Consider the following 27,998-nt stretch of genomic DNA (forward strand, 5'->3'; position numbering starts at 1 on the left):
TACTTTCTTACTGAGTGAATGTCTATTAATTACAGAAGGTTTTGTATTTTCCATAACATTTAAAAAACTTGTGCCATTCCATAACTTATAGCCTTAAAATGCCTGATAAATGAAGTAATATTTGGAGGAACTTTAGAGGCAGAGCGCCGAAGTCTAATGCTTTTGTAAGTCAACAAATGCAAGTTATTTGTGAATGAAAATGTGATTCTATATTGGTCAATCTTACGCTCATCTTGTTTTTTTTTTTTGCTATATGTCATATAAATTTTCCAATTTATGAACGCAGCACACTATCCAAAATGTGCCGTAACCCTTATTACAAAACAAGGCAGGACTCTGATTGAAATTGAAACACTAGAGCGACTTCAATTTGCACCTTTTATTCAAGTATATCACAGCAGTTTATTTTAGAAATTACAGTAAATATATCATTTCACAAAAGAAGGACTGCAGGGAAGGACAGAACAATATGTGTGGTTTTGATTTGCTTCAAACTAGTAAAAATGGACACAAATTCTGGTATTACACAAAAAAATAAAATTGCCTCAACCTTGTTAATCATTAAGGGGTATAAATCTACTGATTAAATAGGATTTAACCAAACAAATCATTGGTTGCCAAAAAAAAATCTCCAACACTCAGCACTGACTTGAGAAACTCCTGGACTTTTCCACCAAAAACTACAGAGTTAAGTGGGTTGTATTTACCTACCTAAAGCAAAATCCTATTGTTATATGGACTTCCTACCGTCAGTCAAATGATCTGAATTAGACTCTGGTCAACTAAAGGTTATGAACTTTAACTTGTAGTCAAAACACATAGAACTACTTAGACTTTCATGCCCACATTGTAACATTTTTAATGGAGGATTTAAGAGTTCATTTTCTAAAAAATATATTAGTGGTGCTTCTAAATGTGAAATTTCATTTTACAAATTACATACTGACCAAGGTTTGATTTTTCGATTCAGGGCCAATGACATAATGCTATGCAAAATAGGGTATGTCTTGCATGAATTGGCATCAACTAAAGCTAATTTTCCCCAGATAAATTCATGAGAAGCGCAAGTGGTCAGCATTACAGTAGTTTCTTCAAAGCTACACCAGTTAAGCATGTCGATGGTACTACAGGTGACGAAGAGGGACCCGAAAACGCACATTAGCTTCATGAACCTCCCCCTCATCCTCTAAAAAGAAACATAACCACCAACATCTCCACAATTCTGGAATAAATATGCATGTAGCAGAGACCTGAGACCATTAAACCCCGTTTCTGAACGTCGTGCAACACCTGCTACAAAAATGTGCTACATCATGTCTCGGCACAAATTTCATGCATCAACCTTTCCAATTAGTTTCGGTTGAACAAAATGTTGAACATATGACGACGTTTAATAATTGAATAAATAACAAATGGACAGGCGATAGCACAGAGGAAAATGTGACTGCTAATTCAAAAACGATCATGAAATGGACTGAAGAAAGCAAGCGTTTCACAAACATGGCCAATGAATTGTAAATCATGGGAAGTACATGTAGAAAAACTGAAATATAATATTTCAGCGATATTACAATACCATCTCGGCTCAAACGCAGAACAACCACCCCCCCAAAAAAATGAAATATAATGCAAAAATGCGAACAAATCCGAGGATTACTGCAGCAGCCACATGTCGGAGAGGTGATCCAGTACCTCAGCTTGAATTTCTGAAGGGCGCAGTGATATTACAGAGGTCAAGAAATACTGTTTTCAGTAAACAGGTCATTACTTTTGTCTCTTCGCGTGAAAACAACTTGCTGAGGTAGCTGTGGTTCTGTCTCTCACACGCACTGCAGTAGTCCAAAGCTAACAGCTAACTCCTCATTTTTTTCCTTTCTTTTGCATATGTCTTAAAAAGCGTTCTTTTTTCCTCTTTGTCTTCTGTTTTTTATAGCACCGAATCCTAGACAAGGTCACGAGGACTCTTGAACTTGGATCAACGTTCTTTATAAATTGATGAAAGCTGAGCGTTAATGTAAGTATGAGAGGGAGAATTCGGTTAATGCTACTTAAGACAATGCCAAAATTGACAAATCATGTTATTAATGCGACAGCTACCAATATTAGACAGTGTAAGTGAACACAATGGAAACACTATAAAGGTAAAAAATAAATAAAAAAATGCATCAAAAAATATCGTAATGCTATATGTTAAAAAATTCAGCACTGCCTAGACTGCCATTTTAACTTTCAAAACATCACTTCTTTTTACTCCAAATATGTTATGTTACAATAGAAATGAATGGCAAAAGAAAGCCACAATGTCTGATGGAGCAACCTGACTCAAACCACGAAGATGTTGCTGGGCGACTCGAGAAGAGATTGGCAAACAGTTAACAACAACAACATACGCCACATTTTTATCGGTTTGTAGCCCTGTGGCTCGTCCTCCATATATATATATTGATAGTCAATATTCAGTTATGTTTTTAGCCTATTTGAAAGGTTAAGGCACATGCTAGGCAGTGCAATCTCCAGATATCTACTCGTAAATCCAGTTAAACCAGAAAAAAAGCCAAACAAAATTTAACTATTCCTAGGGCGGAAATTATACGATGAGTCTAAACTAAAAATATCAATTTGAACCAAAATATGTCTGTTTTTCGTTGGTTTTCTGCAAACATTATAGTCTACATAAGGAGAACACAGTCTCATTTGTAACAAGGAAAAGTTGGTTTACAATACAGAGGCCTTGCAAGTCTTACAATTAACACCAAGTAGAAAACAACTAGATGTCCCTACAAAAACATCGGTGGCTAAAAAGTGTCGATAATCCCAATGGTGACAAGGGGTGACATCTGGGTGGATGTAGAAAGAGGGCGATGTAGTTTATTTCCACAGTAAATGACCGGCTGACTCGCGCTGTAGAGCATCATACCATCCATATACAATTTGCCACTGCTGGTGAGAATCTGTGTGTGTGTGTGTGTGTGTTTGCTTCCAGTACATGGAGGCTGAGGTTGCTTCGTGACATCACACAATCTTTTATTTTGTACTGTTTGTTTGTGTTTTGTTTGTTTATCTATGAGAACAAAGAGCAGCAGACGACAAAAAAAAGCAAAGAAACTATAGCACCCAATAGCACCAAGAACGATCGTCGGCATGTATGCGAGTTTACAAAAACAAAACTAATAAAAAGGAAACCACCAGGAGTTTGTGTGTTTGGTTTCTGTAGACTGGTTCTGTTTCAGGTACCTGAGATGATAGCACCAAGGTCGCCTTTGTAAGCCTTTGTTTCTAATGTCTGCACCTTTTTTTTTTCCCTTCCTGCTGTAATTTGAGTCCAAAGCGTCCAGACCTGCTCCACATTAAGGACTTGGCTCAGAACGCCGGCCCCTCCGTCTTGTATCAAAAGAGTTGCCGATCATGTTTCTCTCTGAAGCCCTCTATTCATCACAGGAATGTTTCGAAATGTTCAACTTGCCTTTCCATCGCCTGCAAATCAAAAGACAGAAAGTAGCATTGTTAATTGCATATTTTGTTAAATGTGGATGCAATCAAACATTATCACTTGTTTATATTATACATTTGTCAATATTCAAAGGATATTTTTTTTGAAGAACTTTCAACAAACTTTTAAAAGTCATTATTTGGTTTAGATTGGATTTTCATCATATATTTAAAGAAACATTTTCTATACACTAGTTCAAAAGTTAGGGTCAGTAAGATTTTTAAAAGTCTCTTATGATCACCTAGGCTGCATTTATTCTATCAAAAATAAAGTAAAAACATGCAATTGTTTTCTATTTTAATAAATTAAAAAGCTCAGCAGCCATTACTCTAGTTTTGAGTGTCACATGATCATTCTCATTTCTTATCAATGTTGAAAACATTTTATTTTTGTGGAAGCCTCGATACATTTTTTTCATGATTTTTTGATAGATAAACTGAAATAGAAATGTTTTATAACAAATGTTTATTCATACACATACACACTTTAGAATGTTTTTTTTTTGGACCCTTAACGTAAATGACCCCCACCTCCTGCTTCATGGAAAGATGAGTAAACAGGTATGCTAGCAGTAAAATGTAATGATTAATTCAAATCATCATGGCAGAACATGGTCAAAGTCACTTCATGTAAAAAGAAACTAAATCAAAGGATGATCAGCTATCAGATTTTGGTTTGGAAAGATGCTTCTGGTCTATTTTTACACCTTGTCCTAACGATGTGACATGTTTCCAACAGAAAACAGATATTTTCTTCCACACAGTGACAAAATCTGAAAATAACTGGTGTTTTTTAAAGGGGCTGTAAGTAGGAATTACTCCCATCTAGTGGTGAAATTGTATTTTGCATTCAAACTAATTTTGCTCTCCAGCGCCTCGCTTTTTTAAATGCGCGTTGCATCTACGGTAGGCGATATGTACCAAAAAGCTTTGACAGGACGTCTTCTAATAGCACTTCGTTTTGGCGACGATGTTTTCTTCTCCTGTGGCGCGGCATATGTATGGTCCATAATAAGAATGCAATCCAGACTTTTAAACTTGCCGGTGCAGTTTCAAGTGCCTCTCACTGCTCTGCACCTGCGTTTCTGGCTCTGACCGAAAACGCGTTGTGTAAACGCGTTGGCTTAGTACTTTTTGTCCCTCTCTGCTATTATAGTTTAGTTTTGCAAGATGGCGGAACTACATGGAAGCCTCCGTCGACCTACCCGTCCCATGTATATAAAGATAATAAATTCTTCATTTACGAGGATTAGTTTAAACATTGGCATAGGTATTTGTACACCATTGAGGGCATATTTATGAATAAAAATATTGATTTTTCTTGTTTTCTTGTTACTTTAATTCACCCTCATGTTTTTCAAAAATGTTATGATTTTTTCTTGCATGAAACACAAAAGAAGACAAAGAAATAGGTTTATTTTGTACAAAGAAATTATCTTTAATGTACTCCATATTATTTGCATTATTAAAGCAGCTGTGTTGATATAATTCATTAAAACTTGCATGACAGCCATAGAAACTTTTATTAAGCGCAGTGAGAACATCAGGTTTTGACAGATGTGAGGGTGAATAAATAATGAAAGAAGTTTTATATTTGGATGAATCTGTAAAGAGGAAATTTAAACCAATTAGATTCCGCTGTGGGCGGAGCTACCCTGTGCAACATAAAAACAGTAACCAAGTAACTAGTCTCAGACGTCACCGTCGGCTGAACATCTGATGCATATAGAAGACAAAATTGGAAACACTTCAGGAGTTTCTAAAGCGTCATCGAATTGGTTGAATAATTCAGGATTTCCGGAAGATGTGCGTGTCGCATTCTTTAACACTCCACCTAGAAACAATGATGACGAGGCACCAAACCCCATCACAAAAGAAGAAAGCCATCGCTTATCAGGATCAACTAAACACTGGATTCTCAAAAGTATGTGAAATATTTCAAGTTTGCGCATAGAATCTTTAAAATACGTCTGAGAGATTCACACACCGGTCTGTTATTGTGTCGACATTTCCACGCCCCGAAACGGTTCGCTGAAATGAAACAAACTTTGATTGGTTGTTTGACATGTCGGTCAAATGGCCTCATGGGCGGACCTTGGCCAATGAAAGCTGCCATGAATTCAAGACCTTCAGTCGTAGGTCTACGCAGCTACGCGAGACTAACAAGTAACTGACTTTCGAACTGCATCTAGATAGGACGCTTCCCATTCTTTCAAAACATACAAGGATTTAATACAATTCTTTATCTGAGATAGTAATTCTTATTCAGGTCAAAGTGTAACTTACAATTAAACACTGTCGGCACAGTACACAATGTGCAAACAATTAACAAAATCATGTTCAATTTCCGCTGTCCTCTGTGGATCTCAGCTCCAGTCCACCGGCTGCAAAAGATCCAGCGATCTGACGGAGACCAGCGGATTAAATCTAAACACATACAGCTTTTCCAGATGGTCTGGATTGCGAATCATCCTGGAATTAATAAATACGACTCCATTAGGGTCCTCTCAGAGAGGAATTGGTACACAACATGCAAATTAGCCTTCAGTCGCGCCGGCCATAATTCCTAAGAGCAATTCTAATCTGTTTCTGCTGGGCAGCTTCCATTACTATTGTATTTGAGAACAGCGCACATAATTTCCCAGGAGGCTATGCGAGAGCTCTCCACCATCGGTGCGCCGGCGTAATTTAAACACACAGCAGCTGTTCAGTGTGCCATGTTCAGTCACTGTGTATCCATCTCCTCTGAGCCGCTGTCACACACACGACATGACGACATTACGAGTCATTAGTCAGCATAGAGCTACTAGTTAATAATGGGATCATTTTAATTAAGTATTCTACTGGCTCAGCATTTATCACAACAAGTAACCGGAGATAAAACGTATAGAGGTGCTAAAACAAAGTATATTTATAGCTTAATCCAAAGTTTATAACTGCTTTTCCTTCAGGAAAATAAAATAAACATGCTTTAGAAATATTAAGTAAATTCAAATATATACATAAATTCAAACATGCTATAGAAATATTAAACCCTAACCCTAAAAATACAAATAAAATAAAACCGATGGATTTACATGTTTTACTCATTTAAAATGAATATTATGTAGTATTGGATTGTATATCAAATCAAATAAATAAAGTTAATTAAATATTGTCTCATGAAAGTGGTTGGCCTAATAAACTTGGTACAATTACCACACACAACCCTCTCTAAACTATGTGTATTTACAATTTATATGCTTGTGTGGGTAAATCACTTGCAATACACCCATGAAACACATGAAATTTGATTAACTGCAAAAGAAAATAGGACCCTTTATATGAGATCTTAGTAAATCAGGGCCATGAAATCAGAACATCATATTGATGTGTGTGTGTATGTGTGTGTCACTCAACCTCTATCAGACGGGTCTTGTCGTAGTCTCTGCGGTGCTGGTAAATACACTGGCTGAGCACTGAGTAAACTCTCTCCAGATGATCCACACTGAAGCCGTCACTTTTCACAACCACCTTCTCCAACAGAGCCTGAAACACAGGAAAATAAAACATGATTAGACAAAAACAAAATCTATAAATAAAATACATTTCTGTCATGATTTAATTGATGTCATTCCAAACATGTGTAGTGGAAATTTTGATGACTGTTTTTAAATCTCTTTTCCATCCAATTACAATAAACAGAGGGAAGCTTTTAAACCTAAAAAACAACACAAAATCATCATGAAAGAAGTTTATGACTCATGAGCTTATTTCAGGTCATCTGAAGTCATATGACAGCTTTGTGTGAGGAAAAGACTCAAATGAGTTTTTAAAGGTTAATGAAAGATGATTAGGTTCATAAAACCAGTGATTCGTTTGAATTGGACTGAACTGATTCTTTAGCTCAACTCACTGATTCCATCCCTTCGCAGCAGTTAACAACAAAAATGATCAGTGGAAATCAACTTAATTTTTAATCTGCTTCTCACACAAAGCTACAGAAGTTGTTTATGAACAACTGTAAATAGTGCTTTTGTGTCTGTTTTTGTTTCATTGTAACTGCATGGAAAACACATCAAGTCTTCAGAATGGTGTCTGTTGAGCTCCACGAGTTTGGAACAATATGAGGATGAGTAAATAATAACCACTTTGATTAGATTTTTGGATGAACTACTCCTTACAAAGGAAGCATACTGTACAAAGGTGCAGTTAGATTTGAAACATACTGCCAGATTTGCCAATGCACAAGCAATATTCTTAGCTCTGTGCTTATTAGTATTTAATTATTTAATGGCAGGAATAATGCCACTCAAATAATGGGTTTCTTTTTTTTGAAGAGTTAAGCTCTTACACGAGTCATTTTTGTTCAAGAAAGATCTGGCTCTAAAACAGGCATCTGGAAGTGAGGTAATGAATGAATCACATATAATCCTCAAATACACACGCATCAAGCATTTTTTTTGTAAGGTTCACGCTGACATACGAGCAGCAGAGTCTCTCTCTCATTCTGATTTTCGTGGGGGAGTTTGACCTGCACCTGCTCACAAATAACGTTTCAGTCAAGCATTAAAGCCGCTGATGAACGTGCATCCTGCGGTTTGCTGCGCTGCTGGAAAATGACTGTGGCGTCTGGAACAGTCTTGAAGAGGCTTAATTTGAAGTTGAAGTTTAATGACATTGTTTTAGTTTCCAGAGACCACGCTAAAAAACGCAGTGAAGGAAATGAGAGCGGACAGCTAATGCAGTGTGGAGGGAAACGTACTCGGTTACTAAACGTAACCTCGGTTCTCTCTAGAAGAGCGAACGAGTACTGCGTCTTAGCTAAGACGCTACGGGAAAAGTCTCTTTTCACGAAATACTGAAGCAAAAAATTATCCTTAATTTTGTATTTTTGTAAAGCGCATTTGCAGCAGTACACAGCCATAGGCGAGACGGCTCGTTCGCTCATTGGCTTGTTCTGCGGCAACTGCACAGCCTATCGAGCGCGGGCTGATGCAACATCAGACCAATAAGGGCGCTTTGCGCCCTTCTTGCCACTTCCCGCCGAAACGGGTGTGGCCCAACCTATAAAAGGAGCTCGAAAAGGCTGACTCACCTGATTTATTTCATCGCTGAAGCGAACCAGAGTGAATCGTGCGCACGGCAGAGAACGCAGTACTCGTTCGCTCTTCTAGAGAGAACCGAGGTTACGTTTAGTAACCGAGTACGTTCTCTTACGAGAGCTCTCTCGTACTGCGTCTTAGCTAAGACGCTACGGGAACCCAATGTAAAACGCCGTGCGCGCAGGGATCACACACCAATAAACCTGAAGCAACGCCCAGGATTTACAGTGCACAGTCACCTGAGGGACTCACAGAGAGTCCAGGACAGAAAAGGGAAAAAGCCCTCCGTCCCATATCTAGCAGCATCCGTAGATGCGGCAATATGACGTCACACAGCCGAGGCAAGGCCTGACCAATGTGGCAATGCGGGTCTTACGCAATACTGCCCATATAACAGTCGGCAGCGCATAGCGCTCGTGAACTCAGAATTCCCCTCAGGGCCCTGATTCGCCTATACCGACAGCAGCCTTGCTTGCAAGGCGGGAACCTCCAGGTTATAGAACCTGATAAATGTAGACGGCGAGGCCCAACCTGCCGCCATACATATATCCTGCAAGGAGATCCCAGTAGACCACGCCCACGACGAGGCGATGCCTCTTGTGGAGTGTGCTCTGACGCCCAACGGGCACTGAAGGCCCCTGGAAGCGTAAGCTAACGCTATGGCGTCAACTATCCATCTGGATAGAGTCTGTCTCGAAAACAGCCATTCCCTTGGAACGCCCACCGAACGAGACAAATAGCTGCTCCGTCTGCCGAAAGGCAGCAGAGCGAGACACATAAGCTCTTAAAACCCTGACAGGGCAAAGAAGACTCGAGTCTCCATCCTCCCCTGACACCGGCAGGGCAGACAGGGCAATAACCTGAGCCCGAAACGGTGTGTTGAGGGATTTCGGCACATAACCGTGCCTAGGTTTGAGTATGACTCTTGAGTCATTGGGCCCAAACTCCAAGCACGACTGGCTCACCGAGAGCGCGTGCAAATCACCCACACGCTTCACAGAAGCGAGAGCAAACAAGAATACTGTCTTGAACGACAGATGCTGAAGGCTAATCGATTGGATAGGCTTGAAGGGGGACCTTTCAAGGCCTCCAAAACCGCCGCGAGGTCCCACATAGGGACTGACGGAGGTCTGGGAGGATTCAGCCTCCTAGCTCCTCTGAGGAACCGGATGACTAAATCATTCCTTCCTATTGACTGACCGGACGCCGTTTCAGAAAACGCCGCGATGGCAGCCACATAAACTTTGAGCGTGGATGGGGCTCTGCCCTTATCCAACAGCTCCTGAAGGAAGGAGAGGACCTCCGTCACCTCACAACTAAGGGGTGAATAACCTCGAGCTGTGCACCAGCTGGAGAACACCGACCACTTCGAGGCATACAGACGTCGTGTTGACGGAGCTCTAGCCTGAGTGATGGTATTTAGCACTCCCACTGCGAGATCAGCGGGTAACCATTGAGTGCCCATACATAGAGGGACCACAACTCCGGTTGAGGGTGCCAAATCGAGCCCCTGGCCTGCGAGAGGAGGTATCTCCTCAACGGTACCGGCCACGGGGCGACATCTGCTAACTGCATCAAATCTGGGAACCATGGTTGGTTCTTCCAAAGAGGTGCTACAAGCAGTATTGAACATCTCATTTCTCTCACCCGTTCTATCACCTGCGGAAGGAGGGAGACGGGAGGGAACGCATAAAGCGGGCAGCACGGCCATCTCCGTGACAGCGCGCTTTCGTTCTTGGAAAAGAACGCGGGGCAGTGAGCGTTTTCGTGGGACGCAAAGAGGTCCACCTCCGCCATGCCAAATCTCTCCCACAACAGCCGGACTGTTTGCGGGTGTAGAGACCATTCGCCCGTAGGAACATTGCCTCTGGACAGCCTGTCTGGACCCAGATTCTGCAGTCCAGGCACATGCACTGCTCTCAGCGAGCGCACGTTGCGCTGAGCCCAAATCAGGAGGCGTTCCGTCAGCCTGCACAGGTTTCGGGACCCGAGACCGACCTGGCGATTTATGTAGGACACCACGGACATGTTGTCCGAACGGACTATGACGTGGTGATCCTTGATATGGGGACAAAAGCGCGTCAGCGCGTTCTCCACTGCCAGCATTTCCAGGCAGTTGATATGATGGAGCTTTTCCCGTTCTGACCATAGGCCAAAGGACGGTCTGCCTTCGAGCAGCGCTACCCATCCCGAAGTGGAGGCGTCCGTCGACACCATTTTCACACTCGGGGAAGTCCCCAGGCTTACACCTGATCGGTACCAGCCGTTCGCTGTCCAAGGTGCTAGAGCCGCAACACAGCTCTGATCGACCTTGAAATGCAGCCGGCCAGACGCCCACGCTCTGCGCGGCACCCGAGCCTTCAGCCAGAACTGCAGGGGGCGCATGCGGAGCAGGCCCAGCAGCAGAACCGGAGATGCTGAGGCCATGAAACCCAGCATCTTTTGACAGTGTTTGAGCGACACAGTCGCGCCACAGCGGAAAGAACTCGCTGCACGCTGAATGCCCATCGCGCGCTGTGGTGACAGCCGCGCCGTCATGGAACACGAGTTCAGAACTATACCCAGAAACAGGATCGTCTGACTGGGGTTCAGCGAACTCTTCACCCAATTGACACTGAGGCCGAGCTTCTCGAGGTAATCGAGTAAAACGGCTCTGTGGTCCATGAGCTCCGCTCATGATCGGGCCAGAACCAGCCAGTCGTCCAAATAATTCAGCACTCGTATGCCTCTGAGTCTAAGAGGAGCGAGCGCTGCATCCATGCACCTCGTAAACGTACGAGGAGCTACGGACAAGCCGAATGGCAGGACTGCAAACTGGTATGCCTGGCCCTCGAAGGCGAATCTCAAATATCGCCTGTGGTTTGACGCTATCTGTATTTGAAAATACGCGTCCTTCAGATCTATTGACATGAACCAGTCCCCTCTGCGAATCTGCGCGAGGAGCTTCCTGGTCGTGAGCATTTTGAAACTGCGTTTCATCAATGCCTGTTCAGCTGTCTTAGATCCAGTATGGGCCGGAGACCCCCGTCTCTCTTGGGCACCAGAAAGTATCTGCTGTACAGCCCCCCCTCGCTTTGAGACACAGGCTCTACAGCCCCTTTGCTCAACAGTTTTGATATTTCGGCCCGAAGTATGTGTGCTACTTCTGTTTTGACCGTAGTTTCGACGCGCGCTGAAAAACACGGTGGGCGTCGAGAAAACAGTAGCGAGTAGCCTCTCTTTATAATGCCTAGCACCCAATCCGAAACCCCTGGAAACACTGACCATGCATCTGCATGAATGGCTAAGGGCTGGATGTGAAACGCGCTCTGTTGACTGGGCAACGGCGGCGCTCGAGTGTGCTGCGCATCTGAGGCGGGGACCGCGCTGATCACAGCGGGCAGATCGCTCTTCCTCGACCCCGTTCCGGCACTTAACCGACTGGAGGGAGGCTGAGCGGGTCCCGTGGGACTCGATATATCTGCGAGTAACCGTGGGCTGCATGTGTGCACTTTTACCACTTTCAACTCGCTGTCTGCCTGTGCAGAATGTACGTGCACGGGCCTCGTTTTTACAGAAGCCCCGCGCCGTATGTGACATAGTGTATGTGGGCACTGGGAAGTGGGCACGTTTACTATGCGGCGCGCTCGACCGATCTGTGTCGATCTTATGTGCGCTAGCCCTGTGTGCAGGGCTGTGCTTACATGTGGAGATGGGCACTGGGTAGTGGGCATCGTCACTGCATTTATAGCACCATCGGCCGTGGCCGGACGAACGTGCACGGGTTTCGTTTTTACAGAAACCACATGACGCGTGTGACATAGTGATTGTGGGCACTGAGGAGTGGGCACGTCTACTATGTAGTGCGCGTGATCGACTTAAGTCGCTTTTATAGGCGCGAGCCCTGTGTGAAGGGCTGTGCTTATATGCGGAGATGGGCACTGAGCAGTGGGCATCGTCACTACATTTATAGCACCATCGGCCGTGGCCGGGACACCAGAAATTACACCTTTTTCGGGAAATATCTGGGTAGACGTGATAACGGTTTTCGTGTGCAGGCAAGCGGGCAACCGTACAGGCTTGCGCATTGCAAACAACGCTGAAACAGTCACAATCTCTGGAAACTGAAACAGCGGCGCGCTTAGGTGAGAGCCCGGCCGCAGCGGAACTCGTACACCGGCGCTTCGATGAAGCAGCCATCGTGTGTAGTGCCGACGCAGCATCATGCAGCATGCGTAGATGGCTTTCCCAGGATGGCTTCGGGGCTCCCGGCCTCACCGTAATCCTCTGCCGCGGTCCCCGCGGCGCGGGGCGACGGCCAGTAGAGCGAGAACGGGGGTCTCGAGCTGCGTTGCTGAAGCTGTTGTGATAACGGCTTTTGTGTGCAGGCAAGCGGGCAACTGTGCAGGCTTGCGCATTGCAGAAAACGCTGAGACAGTCACAATTCCTGGAACTGAAACAGCGGCGCGCTTGGGTGAGAGCTCGGCCACAGCGGAACTCGTACACCTGCGCTTCGATGAAGCAGCCATCGTTAGTAGTGCCGACGCAGCGTCACACAGGAGGCTTTAGATGGCAACACCGCTTTTGCCGCCGTCCAGCAGAGGGCGGACAAAGGTGCGTCGCTATCGCCTGTTCCACCGGCGGAAGTGAGTGGTAGTTCCTGTTTTTAGCATCATCAGTGTGGAAAATGCTAGTGAGACAGACGAACGAGTTCGTGCTGAATATGGAGCGTTTCAAGCCTTCGCCACCTCTTCGTGAAGCTCAGGAAGAAATGAGGCGGGCTTTGAGAAGTACGCTCATCCGAAAGGGAAATACCATCCAGCCGGGAACGAGAGGGGGGGGCGCTGGTGCAAACCACTCGCGGCCGAGACTCATCGCGGCCAACACGAGCATTCGCCCCGGCTCCTTCTCGATGTCAGCTCGTCTGATCCTCGGAGCTCGCCCAGCCCTCACTGCCCGAAGCTAGTGGAGAGCGCGTGTCCTCTTCCCCCGACGCGGCCCTGAGATCGACTTCCTCGGATGACGCGCCGGCAAACAGCGGGTGCTGCCCACCGGGAAGCGATGCAGGGGGGGCCGGTGAAGCAGGGCGAACCGGCGAGCTCGGTTGAGCTGAAGACGGTTCCGGAATCCGCTGGAAGCGATGCTTTTACGGCGCCTCAGCGCAGCGGAGAATGCAGGCTCAGAGAAAAAGGCCAGGCGAGTCCTCAGAGTCACCATGGCAACAGCTCGCAGTGGGGGCATCCGCCGTCAGCGAGCGAGCGCTGCATGATCTTCACCCAGGCAGGAGACACAGATGACGTACCGGTCTCCCTCGCTGAGTGGGGCTCTGACGAGCCGCAGGAAGGCATCTTAAAAAAGACGCGAGCTCTTTTACGAGTGTGTGTCGCAGGGCGAACACACACACACACATAAAGAACAGCTTGGATATAACAGGATTGAAAGGATATAGGCGCCGGATAGCGCAGCAGGAACGGCAATGGAAGGCGGCGATGCCAGCAGCTTCAGAATGGCTCGTCCTGCTGATGTGCTTTCTCAGACGGCGCTTGCTTCCTCCGTGATCCAGCGATGCGTGAGCTTCGCTGAAGAGATGAAAAATCAGGTGAGTCAGCCTTTTCGAGCTCCTTTTATAGGTTGGGCCACACCCGTTTCGGCGGGAAGTGGCAAGAAGGGCGCGAAGCGCCCTTATTGGTCTGATGTTGCATCAGCCCGCGCTCGATAGGCTGTGCAGTTGCCGCAGAACAAGCCAATGAGCGAACGAGCCGTCTCGCCTATGGCTGTGTCCTGCTGCAAATGCGCTTTACAAAAATACAAAATTAAGGATAATTTTTTGCTTCAGTATTTCGTGAAAAGAGACTTTTCCCGTAGCGTCTTAGCTAAGACGCAGTACGAGAGAGCTCTCGTAAGAGAACTCACAGGTGCCAAACCAGCTCATCACAGCAAACAACTCGGCCTCCTAAGAATAAAACCATGCTTCATCCAGTTCTCCAGAAAATACTATCATTTCAATTATTTCCAGACTCTTTAGGTGTCTAAAATTACAACAACTGTCTGAATGGATAACACAAAAGCATTTGTAAATGTTAGTGGAAAACTAGAATTAAAACAAATCAGTTTGTGATTACTGGGAAATTAATAGTCATTCCATAAACACAAAAACAGCTATTTCTGGCTTGGGAAATAATTTAGAATTAAATTATATTCACTACAAAAAGATATAAATTCTAAAATTATATACTGTACTTTAGAAGATTTAATATTACATATCTTCTTTATATACTAGAGAAAAAAAACAAAACAATTATGCACTAAGATTAAAGATTCAGAACAGAAAATAGCCTTGTTGCAGTATTAAATATACACATGAGAACTGAACATGCACTTGTTCAGAAAAAAAGTGGAAAAATAAATGAACATTAACCCAGAGGGTAACCTCCAGAAGATAGTTTGACCAGACGCACACCTGCAACGAAACAACTGTGACAACATTGAGCTCCCAACACGTACACCCAGCAAGGGAGGTCAGCAATCTTCAAAAGCAATTAAGATCACGGCGACAGCTAATTAAGCCACATCATAATTACCTTCATTTCATGCGCAGCTCCAGAATGCGAGTATTTACGGTTTGCGCTGGGTTTCATTAAAACGCCTCAGACTTCACAGTGGCCTTTCAATTGACATGTTCATCACAATGATCCTCCGGCCAATCGTGAGCTCATCAAGTCGCGCTGGGACAAGTTATTACTCAGACTGCACTGGTCTGAGACAACATAAACAGTGCTGCTTTCTGATAAGATTGGAGCCCGAATGAACAAAGCACAAGGAGTGTGCGCAGATTAACAATGGACGGCAGTAATTGAAGACTAGGGTTTGGTTTTGGGGAGACATTTAATGAGAAAATGCATCCCCTGCAGACAGGTTTGAAACCCTATCTTTGCAGCACGATGGCAGTCCCTGAACCATTGAAAACAATCAAACGTGTTCATTAAAAACCACTGGAGGACACTGAAGGTAAATATCAGTATACTGAAGAGCACAACAATAGAAAACAACCACACTCCTAAGAAACAACTAAAGTTGGTAATACACAGATGGTAGTAAGTTTATTATTGAGGAAATCATGTATAATTGGTAGGGATCCACTGAATGTTCTGTAACCAAAATTATTCGGCTGAAAATAGCAAAAAAACAAGCTCTTTCGGTGTTTGAATAAACTGTACCGAACAATGACGTGAAGTGAGTGAAAGTGATTGAAAGTGAAGTGACATACAGCCAAGTATGGTGACCCATACTCAGAATTCGTGCTCTGCATTTAACCCATCCAAAGTGCACACACACACAGCAGTGAACAACACACACACACCGTGAATACTAACCCGGAGCAGTGGGTAGCCATTTATGCTGCGGCTTGGGGGTTCAGTGCCTTGCTCAAGGGCACCTCAGTCATGGTATTGCCGGCCCGAGACTTGAACTCACAACCCTAGGGTTAGGAGTCAAACTCTACCACTAGGCCACGACTTCCACAAATCAAATAGGAACCAATATAGAGTGAAAGATGCTTTATAATGCAGCAAACATGTCATCAGCGTGGAAGCATTTAAGTGTCAGAGAAAGACATTACAAGCACCGACAGTAAAAGGCTGTTTAGTACTACACGTCTTCGATGTGAAGAGGAAATGGTGGTTGCTGGTTACTGTTACCACGAGCTTGTGGCGCTATCTGCATGTTAGCCAGGGTTCAAAATCCAGTGTGAGGAAAATCTGAGCTAAAACAATTACTCTGTAAATTGTACTTTTATGGTATGTCTGCTGGAATGTTAAAAAATGTTCAGCGTTCAATAAATACTTTTAAATTGTTGTTTTAAAAGTGATTTTCAATTTGAAATGAAAGACGAAATAGTTAAAAACACAGTTTGGCTATTTATGCAGTGGTGAGAAAATTTGGCAAAATACATGGGTGAGAAAAACGTGAAAAAAAAAGTTTTTTTGAGTAAATTGAGTAAATAGTGCAGAATCAATGCTCATGCAATTGTGTCCTTAGCTATCATAAGATACTGCATTTCTTTGGTAAAAATGGTAAAAAAAATTTACTTCTTAACTAGCAGCAGATTAGCAAGATGTCAGCATATATGCTATGTATAAAATATTATTATAAAATATTGGATTTTACAAAATGTATAATTTGAACTTTTGATTTTATATCTTGAATTACTTACTTTTGAATGCATTTTAAACTCTTAAAACTGTTAGAAAACTGTCAATGGCAAATGTTATGAATGACGGGAGAAAATGCTAAATAATTAGTAAACATCACACTTGACTAACGTGTCATTTACAGAGATTAGGAGTGGAGCTTGCGGTTTCTCTGGGTCGCTGCTTCGTCTCAGTATCACTGACTGTGGGAGAATGGTCATGGATGGCAGATCCCCTCCATCAACCCTGAATAGAACGGTAATCCTAGCTTTAAAAGACTTGTTCACACAGTCCATTTGACTTCCGCTAGAAGACTTGTTTTGTAATAACCCGACCGGCCCAGACATCAATCCCACAGATGGTGTGATACGGAGAACAAGCCACTCAAATAATGGGAAGATTGATATTCTCACAGCAATTTAAAGCCTCATACTTTATTCCATAAAGTATTCAAGAAATGTCCAGGTTTCCCTACATAACATTAAAAGCGGATAGTTCCGGTCCTTGATTCTGATTGTTTGAGATGCATTCAAGGAATAATTGATGACGGGCCGTTGAATTATTATATAAATAATGCACACCCGTTACACCTCGGGTGTGCATTATTTTTCTAATAATTCAATGGCCCGGAGTCAATTATTCCGCTTATACTATGGTTACCACACCTCAAGACATTGATCAGAAGATGTGTTTAAAAGGATTCATCCGGTTTTTGTACTTAAAACGCTACTGTGAATAGGATTATTTCTTCAGCATTTCATCCAACGCCTCTTTTGCTGGTTCCAAAACGTCATATATGGAATAACCGTATTATATACTCCGCTTCTTACTCGCTGTTATAAATTCACTGTAAACCACGGCTTCTTGGGAATTATTGCTTTAATAACATCCAGAGATATATCCGTATTGTAACTGCTGGATGAACCATCGTTTCACCAGCCTACACAAATACACAAAGGTCAGCAAGTTATAAATATTTTGCAATGTAAAAAATAAAGAACAAAGGAAACTTTTAGTCTGCTTAAGGAAAGGTCGAGACAGATTGACGTTGCAAGTAAAAGCTGATTTTCTTAAAACTTCTTTGCTTAAAAAAAAACGTTTTTAACTTATGCCGTAAAATACTTAATATACTGTATGTACTATTGGTTTGATGAACACTGTACACAATGCTTTTAAAGCTGTTGTAATTCAAATAAATTATTAAATTATTATGCACACACATACTATACTTACACATACACATAATTTACTTGTTTTTAAAATCCTTAAATAATGAAACCAATACGATTCTTAAAACTGAGGGCTATATTAAGTTACAAATAATGTTAAATAATAAATACTGTTAAATAATTTAGCTGGATTTTCTGAGCTAGATTCAGATTTTGCAAGCCAGAATCAGACAGGCTGTGATTAAGGTAGAAATCAGAGAAAGAAGCACACTTGCCTGTTTTTAATTTTAATACAAATCTTTCATGTGCTCCAGCTGCAGAACATGTATAATACATTCTATTGAGACAAACTGAAAGCTGAAATGGTCAAGTCACAGAAGTGGAAGAAGTGATGCAACTGCTGTGGAAGATCCACCGGATGAACGGTGCAAAATTAAACCTTTGAGATTAATTTGAGAAACATAAGGCTGTATTGTGCTGCACTGAGTAATATTACTATTTCACACTGTGATGGAAAAGATTTTTAATTTATTCCTATAGAAAAGCAGACTTTAGAGCATAGATATTAAAAGAATAGTTCACCCAGAAATGAAAAGCACAAAAAAAAAAAAAAAACACCATAAAAGTAGTCCAAACAACCCATGCAATGTATTCCCTGTCATCTGAAGCTACAGTGTAAGAAAGCATGGTGTTACAAAACAAACTGAATGGACCAAAGCTGTGTGCACTAAAAAAATGGCATCACTGGTTCTCTTAAGGGTGGACAAAATGCCCAAAATGCACATTGCCAATTAATTAAATAAAAAAATGCCAACTAAAGTAAAATAATAAAAGAATAATACACATAATAATACACCAAAAACACATGCATTTTTTTTTAAGTCTAAAACGGTTCAGTTTGAAAAAGAAAGACAAATATAATATTTCGGACTATTCCATACAGGGTTAAGAGTCTTTGCATCATTCGATGCTTTAGCAACTGACACATAATCAATTGCCTCTGGGGCTTAATGTGACACACATTAAACAAATTTAGCCAAACTGGCGTGACCTTTTGATTTGGTTTCTTTGTAATGGTTGTGCATCTATTTTGTGTACTAAAATGCACCAAAACACCAGAATCAATGGACCCACTACAACTCTTAAGCACATAATGGCGTAATGCCTCGCCATTTTCATGTCTAAATAAAGATGACTAGCATAATTTCTCACATACTAAGAAAGATGTTCTTCACCTTTTTCAACTGTCTGGTTCGCGTGTAATTTTCAGCTTGGTAAGTTTGGCCAAATATATCAAACACATGTACAAACACGTTTAAGTTTAGGCGAATGGTATCCTAGCATAGCACGCGTTTATGTTTGGCTAGCGCTGTACCATAGCAAAGTAAGTGTTGCAAGCTGGCAAGATCTATTTCCTGGCATGTGTTTTCCATCAGTAGAGGCAAGAGCTAATTTATTTTAGCTCTCTTCACACTTAAACATTCGGTGTTGCTAAGAGAGCAGAAGTAAAAACTGCTCTCTGACGAATAAACTGCTGAAATCAGGAACACATAAACAGGCATAATTATCAAATTTAACTTAATTATACTGACAATACGAAGTTCTTTTAGTCAATTTGCATGCAATTTAAACACGCATCTGAAGCCGGGTAAATCGGTTTAATAGTGTTAACTTTTTTCACAAGACCAAGAGAAAAAAACAAATATTATACATTAAATATATTATAGAATTGCATAATAAATATACTTTGAATAATTACTGCAAAGTTTTTGTTCCTTTTTTTGCTTACTTTTTATTCTGTATATCTTTCTGTCTGTCTGTCATCTATTTATAAAATTATGCATGTTATTTATTATATAATGTACTTTATTTTTTTATTTAGTGTAAAATTCCCTACAAATGCATGTCATAAAAACATCAGATTTCGCCCCACAATTAAAAGACTTATAAAGGAGCTAATATAGTATAAACCATATAATACATTGTTTTCCCCAAAAAAAGGTTTAATACTAAAATAAAATAAACATTTAAATAATAATTAATATCACAATACAAAACCATCCAATAAATAGTCTTCATTTTCTTGAAGCATATTATAAATTATTTCCTTTTTTTTTTTTTTTGATGTTGTGGTGAAATGTGCACTAGACACGTTCTCGACAGGTTTCCTGACATTCACCCAGCTAGAAAACCGAACGGGGAACATGTCAGGCTAAAAACGGACCGACCTCTTTGGTCATGAGAACAGCAGACATGAAGCTTGACATGCTATAATAAGCATGCTTTTAAGAAAACATTAAACGTAAAACCTTCAGATATGTCCAAGGCAAAGACAGTTTTAGACAAGTAAGTCTTCTAGCAGAGCGATGGAGCCAAATGGCCATGATGACATTAAAGATCCAGGGAGGAGACAACCCTCCCAAATCTCCAGGCTCATCTTATGTGGTTTTTCGCTGTTCTGTGGTCTTTATATTCAGTGTTATTATGCATCCACACACTGACACATGATGTGATGCTGGCTTCTTACGATGCAAAAAACCTCACCAAGGCAAGATGAAGCTCATAGTTTCCGGTGACGGCCCTTTAATTCCAAACCTATTTGAGGGCCGTGCTGCACTGCAAAAATGTCAATAATAATGAGCGCATCTCCAGTCAATGAATATGAATGAAGCTCAGGAAAAAACAGCCCACTTTTCATTCCTAATATGTGTCAGGCATTTTTCCGCCCCAAACAGGAGATACCCGTTTAAACGGCAACTCTCACCCCACTTCAACGGCAATTCAATTTGTTCCATAAGCCAGGGATGAAAAAGCAATTATTCACAGCATCCGTCACTTCACGATCTGTTTCTTAAAGATATCAGCCCTTTCTGGGTAAATGAACAAATAAGCTGGCGGATTAGTGCCACACGTGCTTCCGGGCCTTCGCCCCCCCATCGCTTCGCACAGCCCAGCGACCGGCGGCTCCTCGGGGGGGTTTTCAGTGATGATGGTGTGATAGATGATGTGGCGGTGGGGTGTTTCGCTTGTCGTTATGCGATAGTCTCGACTGGGACGTCTTCTCTTCTTCAGATGCTCCGGTCACCAGTCTGAGCACTACAGTTGGCACGCTGGTGCTGGTGAGAACAAAACTCAGCACGCCTGCCATTTGCCGTTTGAAAGTGTAAGTCTCACACATATTTCACTCGCTAGCTAGCAAACAGGATGTGCAGCATATTAAGTCACATTAAGGGTGTGTTCCGAATAGATAACTTACTACATTTGAAAAAATGCATACTAAATATCACAATCAATATTTATATTTAGTTTTGAATAATTGCATTATTTATTTCTCCTGGGATAAATAAAACAACAGTCATACATATATATACTGTTTCATATACCATCTAAATAATAATATATAATTATAGTAATAGATTTTTATTTCACAATTCTAATTTTTATCCTTCAAAAGTTTATATACAATCATGACTCTCGCAATATAAACTCAAGAACTCCTATTTTCTTGCAATTGTGAGTGCTCTTACAATTCTGACATCTTTCTCAGAATTGTAACTTAGATATAATGTTAATTCTGACTTTGTAACTCACAATTGCGAGTTATATCCCAATTTAGACTTTATAACTCACAATTGTGAAAAAAGTGAAAATTGTGAGAAAAAAATCTAAATTGTTAGATCGCAATTACAAGCTTCAATAAATTAATTATAAATTCTATTATAAATAAATAAATAGGCTGTATACAGTGTAAAAAAGCAGTATATAGTATGCAAACTAGCATTCCCTTCTGAAAACACACTTTAAAGAAGATGCACTGGTGCTATCTAGAGAGGAACAGTAGCACAAATGTGCTCGTAACAAGAGAAACAAAAATGATGATTGCCGCCCTAATTTGATTAACTTGATAGCAAATAATTAAATGGAAATGAATGACTCAGCGAATGAGAGTGAATGAATGCTTCCAAAAATGGCCTAAACAGCCTAATGATGATGATGATGAAGTAGTCTCCACACACTGATGAGTTTCTTTCCAAAATGACTTGATGATTGGAGTGATTTCCCTCCTTCTGAGATCGGTACATAACAGCACAGCTACAGTACGCTAATGTGCACAGAGCGCTTATGGGATGTGCTTATGGATGGATGTTACTTCCGAACAATTACTGGAGATAATCACAGACCACATTTCCAAAGTTTGATGTGGGTAATGATATCGGTTTCAGAAGTGGGGGAAAAAAAAATCTTTGCAATTTCCTAAAGTATTAAAACACATTTTAGTTCTTAAGAATGACTGATAACAATAATATTCATCTCACTTTGAGTCGCTGGTGGTCAACCACGAGAGCCGGAGGTGGAAGCTCCACAGTCTCCTCGAGTGCGACAGCCGCCTCGTCTGACTTATTCTTCCCATTTGATGAACCTATTAAAATGAAGCAAAGTCACACTACGGAAAAAACCCAAACCTGAGCACGCATCACACCAGAAATGGAAAACACCTGGTGAAGGACAGGCACGTTTGCAGAAGTATATGAAGAGACGAGTCCGCAGGGTTGGTGTATTTAACTCTCAGCAGGAGAAATGCTCTTAAACAGATGGTGTTTTGAAGTCCAAAAACAGAGCATTTTTCTCCAAACTGTGATTAACCGTTCGGTTGACTATTAATACTAGCAATTATTCATCTGTTCTGCATGTTTATGGACATCTGTTAAGACTAAATGTTATTCTGGACAGTTTTAATTATATAATTACAATTGCATATGGGAGAGAATTATATAGAATTTTGTTTATTGCCATGTTGTGCATCTCTAAATTCAGTGCATTAACATTTTAAATGTATGAAAATATATGCTTAGTTAATACTTTGGCGTTTGTGAAGTCTTCCTACGCCATACCTTCTGTTTCATGATCACCGTCAGATGCCGTCCCCTCCGCTGCGGGCACATTCTCCTCGGCATTGCATTCTGGGGCAGAAGGCTCATTATGCTCTGCTTCAAGTGCATCTTTATTAATAGAGTCTACCACGGTTTCTTTATCAAGAGCCTCGCTGTACACGCTGTCCATAGATTCATTTCCATTCACACACTCTTGAGGAGCAGGGACTGTTGTGGCCTCCTTACTGCTGGAAGCCTCCTCTGAGGGGGTCTTGATGGGCTCCTCCTCGCCCTGAGGGTCCTGAGTGGCTGTCGGCTCAGAGGAATTCTCCTCCTCCGTGGAGAGGATGTGTCCGTTGGCCTGGAGTGGCTGCTTGTCAGGATGGAGCTCTGTGGCATCACAGGACGACTCATCCTGGGTAAGACAAGCATCACCTTGCACCATTGCAGCAGAGTCGTCCGCTCCCTCCTCCTCTTCCGGTTCATCATCTTCCTCCTTTTTATAGCTCTTTTTCTTCCTGATGATGCCCCGCCCCCAAATCGGTCGTCGTCGCAACTTGCGCTTTATATCTGAAAACAAAAAAAGATTTATGTCAACTAAGAAAGCAAACAAAAATTGCATAGATTATTAATTCATCCTGCAAGATGGCAAATTACATTTTAATTAGAGATCATTTCAATTTTTTATTTGTGACTGTAAAATTGCTTTTAACACGATGTTGATAGTGTGTCCACAAGAAAAGAATCTGCAGAATTCATTTCAAACTTTCTTTTTGCAATTTTCTAGCTTCACTTTTACCCAGTAAAAGCACTGCATATAAGCAGCTCTGACCACACTGAGAAGAAACAGTTTCTACATATTTACAATTATGAAAAAAAATAATAATAATTCAAAACAAATTATGCTATTCAAAAATAAAAATAACACACAAAAATAAAAAAAGCACACAAACTAAAAAAATAAACCAAATTGACAATAAATCCATAGATTAAAAATAGAAAATAGTAATTGCTTCTGCACACTGAAATTTATATATATATATAAAAAAAAATAGAAATATAGAAATGCACAATCATTTTCTTTTTCTTAATATAAAATAAAACGTAAAGCTACAAACTAAAACTCTCAATTTTGATTTCATGGGATCTTTAAATATGGCATATACTTTAAGAGTAATACAATAAAAATTAGCAAAAATTTGTGATTCAACTTATACAGTACAGTATATACAGAAATTTATGAAAGTATTCAAGCTGCGCAGGTTCTTGCATTAAGAACTTACATTCACCTCGTGATTCTCGCTCACTAATTACATGCAAAACCCCTGTCAAAATCACAGGTGTTGGAAGTGGTTCTAACCGTTCATTAGACATGACTGACTGCACGATGAACTTCTCACCCTCATGTGTCATAGTCATTCAGATGACAAAGAGAGAGAGAGGGAGAAGAGGGGAAAAAGTGTGTTGTCGTAAGCGTCACCGGGAAGCTTATGCTGAAAGCTCCAGAAGCGTGGTGAGAAAAATAGACAGAGGCGGGTGGGCCAATCTGTTAGCGCTACACGACACCTGTCCACTGTGTAATTGGTCGGAGAGGGAGAGAAGGGGGGTTATGGAAAAAAACAGAGGGGGAGAATTGCTCAGCACACAGGAGGCCATGCTTAAAGTCGTAATTGAAAACAATGGACTGCAGCCCAGATGTGCGCCATATATCAGAACCCAAAAGGATTGGGATAATTTTCCTCCACCGGCTGCTGGTGTTTCCTTTTGGGCTTTTGGTGACTGAGGACTCACACTCCACTCACAATAATGGATTCCCACAACATCCCTCCTATTCTAAATACAACATTTTTTTTTTTTTTTTTTTAAATCAGAGAGGTTGATTGCGAAACAGTTGCTGCTCCCTTCGGATGTAATCAGAATGATCGAATGAGTTGTGGGAGAGAGAGGGAACAAGCAAGTGGAAGAGAGAAAAAGGAGGACCTTGGAGGTTGCCAACATATGGATAGAGAATGGAGCAAGAGAGGGGAGCAAAAGCGAAAATGGGGGGAGAAAAAAGCTTTTCCATTTCCAAAAATGTAGTAAAAACTTCAGGGTGAAGAGGCTAAAGGTTTGACACCGTAAAACTTTAACAGGCTTCATTCCTCGCGTTCCTCTGCGGGATTCACAGCACAGGTCTGGAGCAACAGGTCTGGAGTTCAACAGTTGGGCTTTACTGTCTGTTCTTTCTGCTTTAACTGCAGTCTAAGACTCTTAACTAGAGGACACGTGTGCTTCAGGTGCTACGCAGATTTTCATTTTGTTTCCCAATCCTTATAAACAAAAAAAATTATAAAATAACACCGGAACAATTAATCATGATTAACCTTGTGATTCTTTTTATTTTTGCATGAGAGAAAAAGCAATTTGTGTAATTTGTGTGGATGAGTCTTGTATCAGAACATATGTTCGTTTATCACTCACAGGACTGACTTTGATTAAAAATTGCGGTAAGACATATACCGTATAACGCATTATAAAAGTAGTTTTAATGCATTAATTATGCCTTTTAATGCACCTTACAATTATTTATGAGATTGTACAATGCATTATAACCACATTTAATACATTTTAACATCAATTAACAACATCAGTCCAGACCGTGAATACAGATAAACAGCAAATGAAGAGGATCTGATTTCGGCCAAATCACAGTACACAATAGCCGTGACTCGCTCTGAAGAGACCCATGTTGTGCATCAGGCCCCAATGATGCGTAATTAAGTCCACAAAGGCTCCGTGTATTTGCATGTGTTCAACTGAATACTGGGCTTATGACTGAACATCACTACAAAGGAACTGGAGACCTCCAGGCTGCTTGGGTTGATTGATAGGGAAAAATAGAAAACTTGTACTGCTGGAGGACATATTAATGTGTCCAGATTGCATCTTCTGCAAAACACTGACAACAGAATGACTGAGGCCAGATCATCGTCAAAAGCTGCATTAAAAGAGAGTAAAGGAGATCTCCAGGACGGTTACTTTGCAAACTCTTATGTATGCCTACCACAAAAACAATGAAGGAAAGAGCAGAATAAATAAATAATAATTAAAAGTAACAATAATTGTCAGTACTTTGCCCTCTGGTTTCGAAATCAGATCCATAATAAAACCAAAGGCAAAAGATTTCCAGCCTTTAAAAGTCAAAGCTTGACAAGTAGTCAAAGCACCAGCTGTGGCCTCCAGGACTGTGAATCAGAAGCCTTGGGCTTCATCGTTAGGAAAAAAAATGCAATGCAATATGAGTATCTGCATTATTAAAACTTCAGTCAAAGTCATAAAATCCCAGCTTATCTGCTTCTGATATTTTCCTCACATCGATCTAACACTGCTTTTCATGTCGACCAGGTAGATAGAAAACTAGCTTGAGGATTATGATAAAGCCATAATCTTTCATGTTTAAGCCTTGAAATGCTTTTTGTTTGTTTCTCTCTCTTTCTCTCATGCCAGCAGAGGTTTTTTATTGATGGGGTGTCTAGCGGCGTTATTCTAGACAGGTGGACATGTTTCGTACAGTACATGCTTAATGTAAATCAACAAATATTCACTAACAATTCTTCTGTACTAAAACTATTCAGGCAGAGAGATAATGAATTTTTGAAGCTGATAGAATCAAACCACCATCCAATCATAATCTATAAAATAAAATAAACTTAATAAAATAAGAATTAAAAAAAAAATTATTCATCCCAAAATTGTACATCACATTATTTGGATAAGGATTATATATATAATCCTTATTAGCAAACGCTTATATCCAAAGCAACTTACAGTGCATTCTTTTACCAGTACATGTGTTCCCTGGGAATTGAACCCATGACCTTTTGCATTGCTAACGCAATGCTCTACCACTGAGCCACATGAACACTATTAGTACTAGAAACAGAATTAGAATAAATACAGGTGGGTTCCTAGCTAACAGACATGAAATAAAAACGTCACAATTCTTAGTTGTCGATTTTTAAAATAAATAGTCCATTCAAAAGAAATAATAATATTTCCATAAAAAAAACTAAAAGCCACACAATTCTCCTTTTTTGGTTTATAAAACAAATAACCAATTCAAAATAAATAATTCAATAGAAAATTTTGAAAAATTAAATAATACAAATCTAGCATTTGAAAACTGTACATATTGACTGCACTATATGGTTTTGTATATGGATTTTATAGTAAGTCTGCTTGAACTGTTTGCATCTCTACTGTCAAAATAGATGAGTGCCAAACTAAAGGCTCATGGTCATACTGGAGGATGCTGAGCTGGGTGGAAGAGAAGCTTCTGTCATTCACATGCGGATGGATAGATCTTAACTACAGTCACTCCTTCAGAAACAGCAGGCAACAGAATAAAAAAGGATGGAAAGTAAAAGCTCGCCAGGGAGAACTTCCTGCAAGCTTTTCACAGCCTTGCTGTGCTTGTGAATGGTAGGGGTGTTGTTCCAAAGCCCAGAATAAACAGAACAGCACAGGAAACATATTTCAGGAAATGGAGAGATGTAAGTGTGCAAAAAGAAAGAGAGTGACTGACAATACTGAAAAGGAGAAAAAGAGAGCCAGGGGAGATGAAAAAACAAACAAACAGTTGGCAGGATAGTATAAGTTTGCATACGTGGTTATGGTCCTTAATGTAACCCCTAAAATATCAGAGGCAGCGCTCTTTCACCATCACAGTGTGTCTGCTATATAGATTTCATTTATAAATGTCACCTTTCTAAACATAGTGATTACTCATGGCTCAGCTCTCCCGGCCACGTACAGGCGACCTTTACGCTTATTTCAGGGGAAATGAAAATATTTTTGAAAAGTTACTTTTATATAAACATCAGCCAGAACGAACGTGAAGACACTTCTCAATTGGGTCAGAGTAAGCAAGCAAAGGCCATGACTGAGTATGCATTTTAATAGCATTTACAGGATATGTTATTTACATTTGCATGCATATCTATCTGTCTGTCCATCTATACATCCATCTGTCCATCCATCCATCTATCTATGCATCTATCCACTGTCCCATCTATGCATCTGTCCATTAATCCATAATTTATCTATCCATCCATGCATCTATCCATCTATAATAAGTATCATCAATGCTTCTATCCGTCCTAAGATCCCATTTTTCAAACTATCCTTCTATCCATCCACCTGTCCATGCATCCATCAGTTTATCTATCCATCCAGCTA

General features: G+C 41.1%; 1 protein-coding gene across 1 annotated transcript; it reads right to left on the reverse strand.

The window, feature by feature from the left end:
- Nucleotides 1-364: 364 nt before the first annotated feature.
- LOC132107388 (ATPase family AAA domain-containing protein 2B-like) lies at nt 365-24,194 on the reverse strand. Its single transcript, XM_059513607.1, has 5 exons — nt 24,065-24,194; nt 22,803-23,351; nt 22,227-22,330; nt 6,889-7,017; nt 365-3,474 (listed from the first exon to the last, which is right to left on the reverse strand). Exons 1-5 carry the CDS (start codon nt 24,192-24,194, stop codon nt 3,433-3,435), a joined length of 954 nt encoding a protein of 317 aa, XP_059369590.1. The 3' UTR covers nt 365-3,432.
- Nucleotides 24,195-27,998: the final 3,804 nt, after the last annotated feature.

Source organism: Carassius carassius, chromosome 27, assembly GCF_963082965.1.
Source record: "Carassius carassius chromosome 27, fCarCar2.1, whole genome shotgun sequence".
NCBI classification, from domain to species: domain Eukaryota; kingdom Metazoa; phylum Chordata; class Actinopteri; order Cypriniformes; family Cyprinidae; genus Carassius; species Carassius carassius.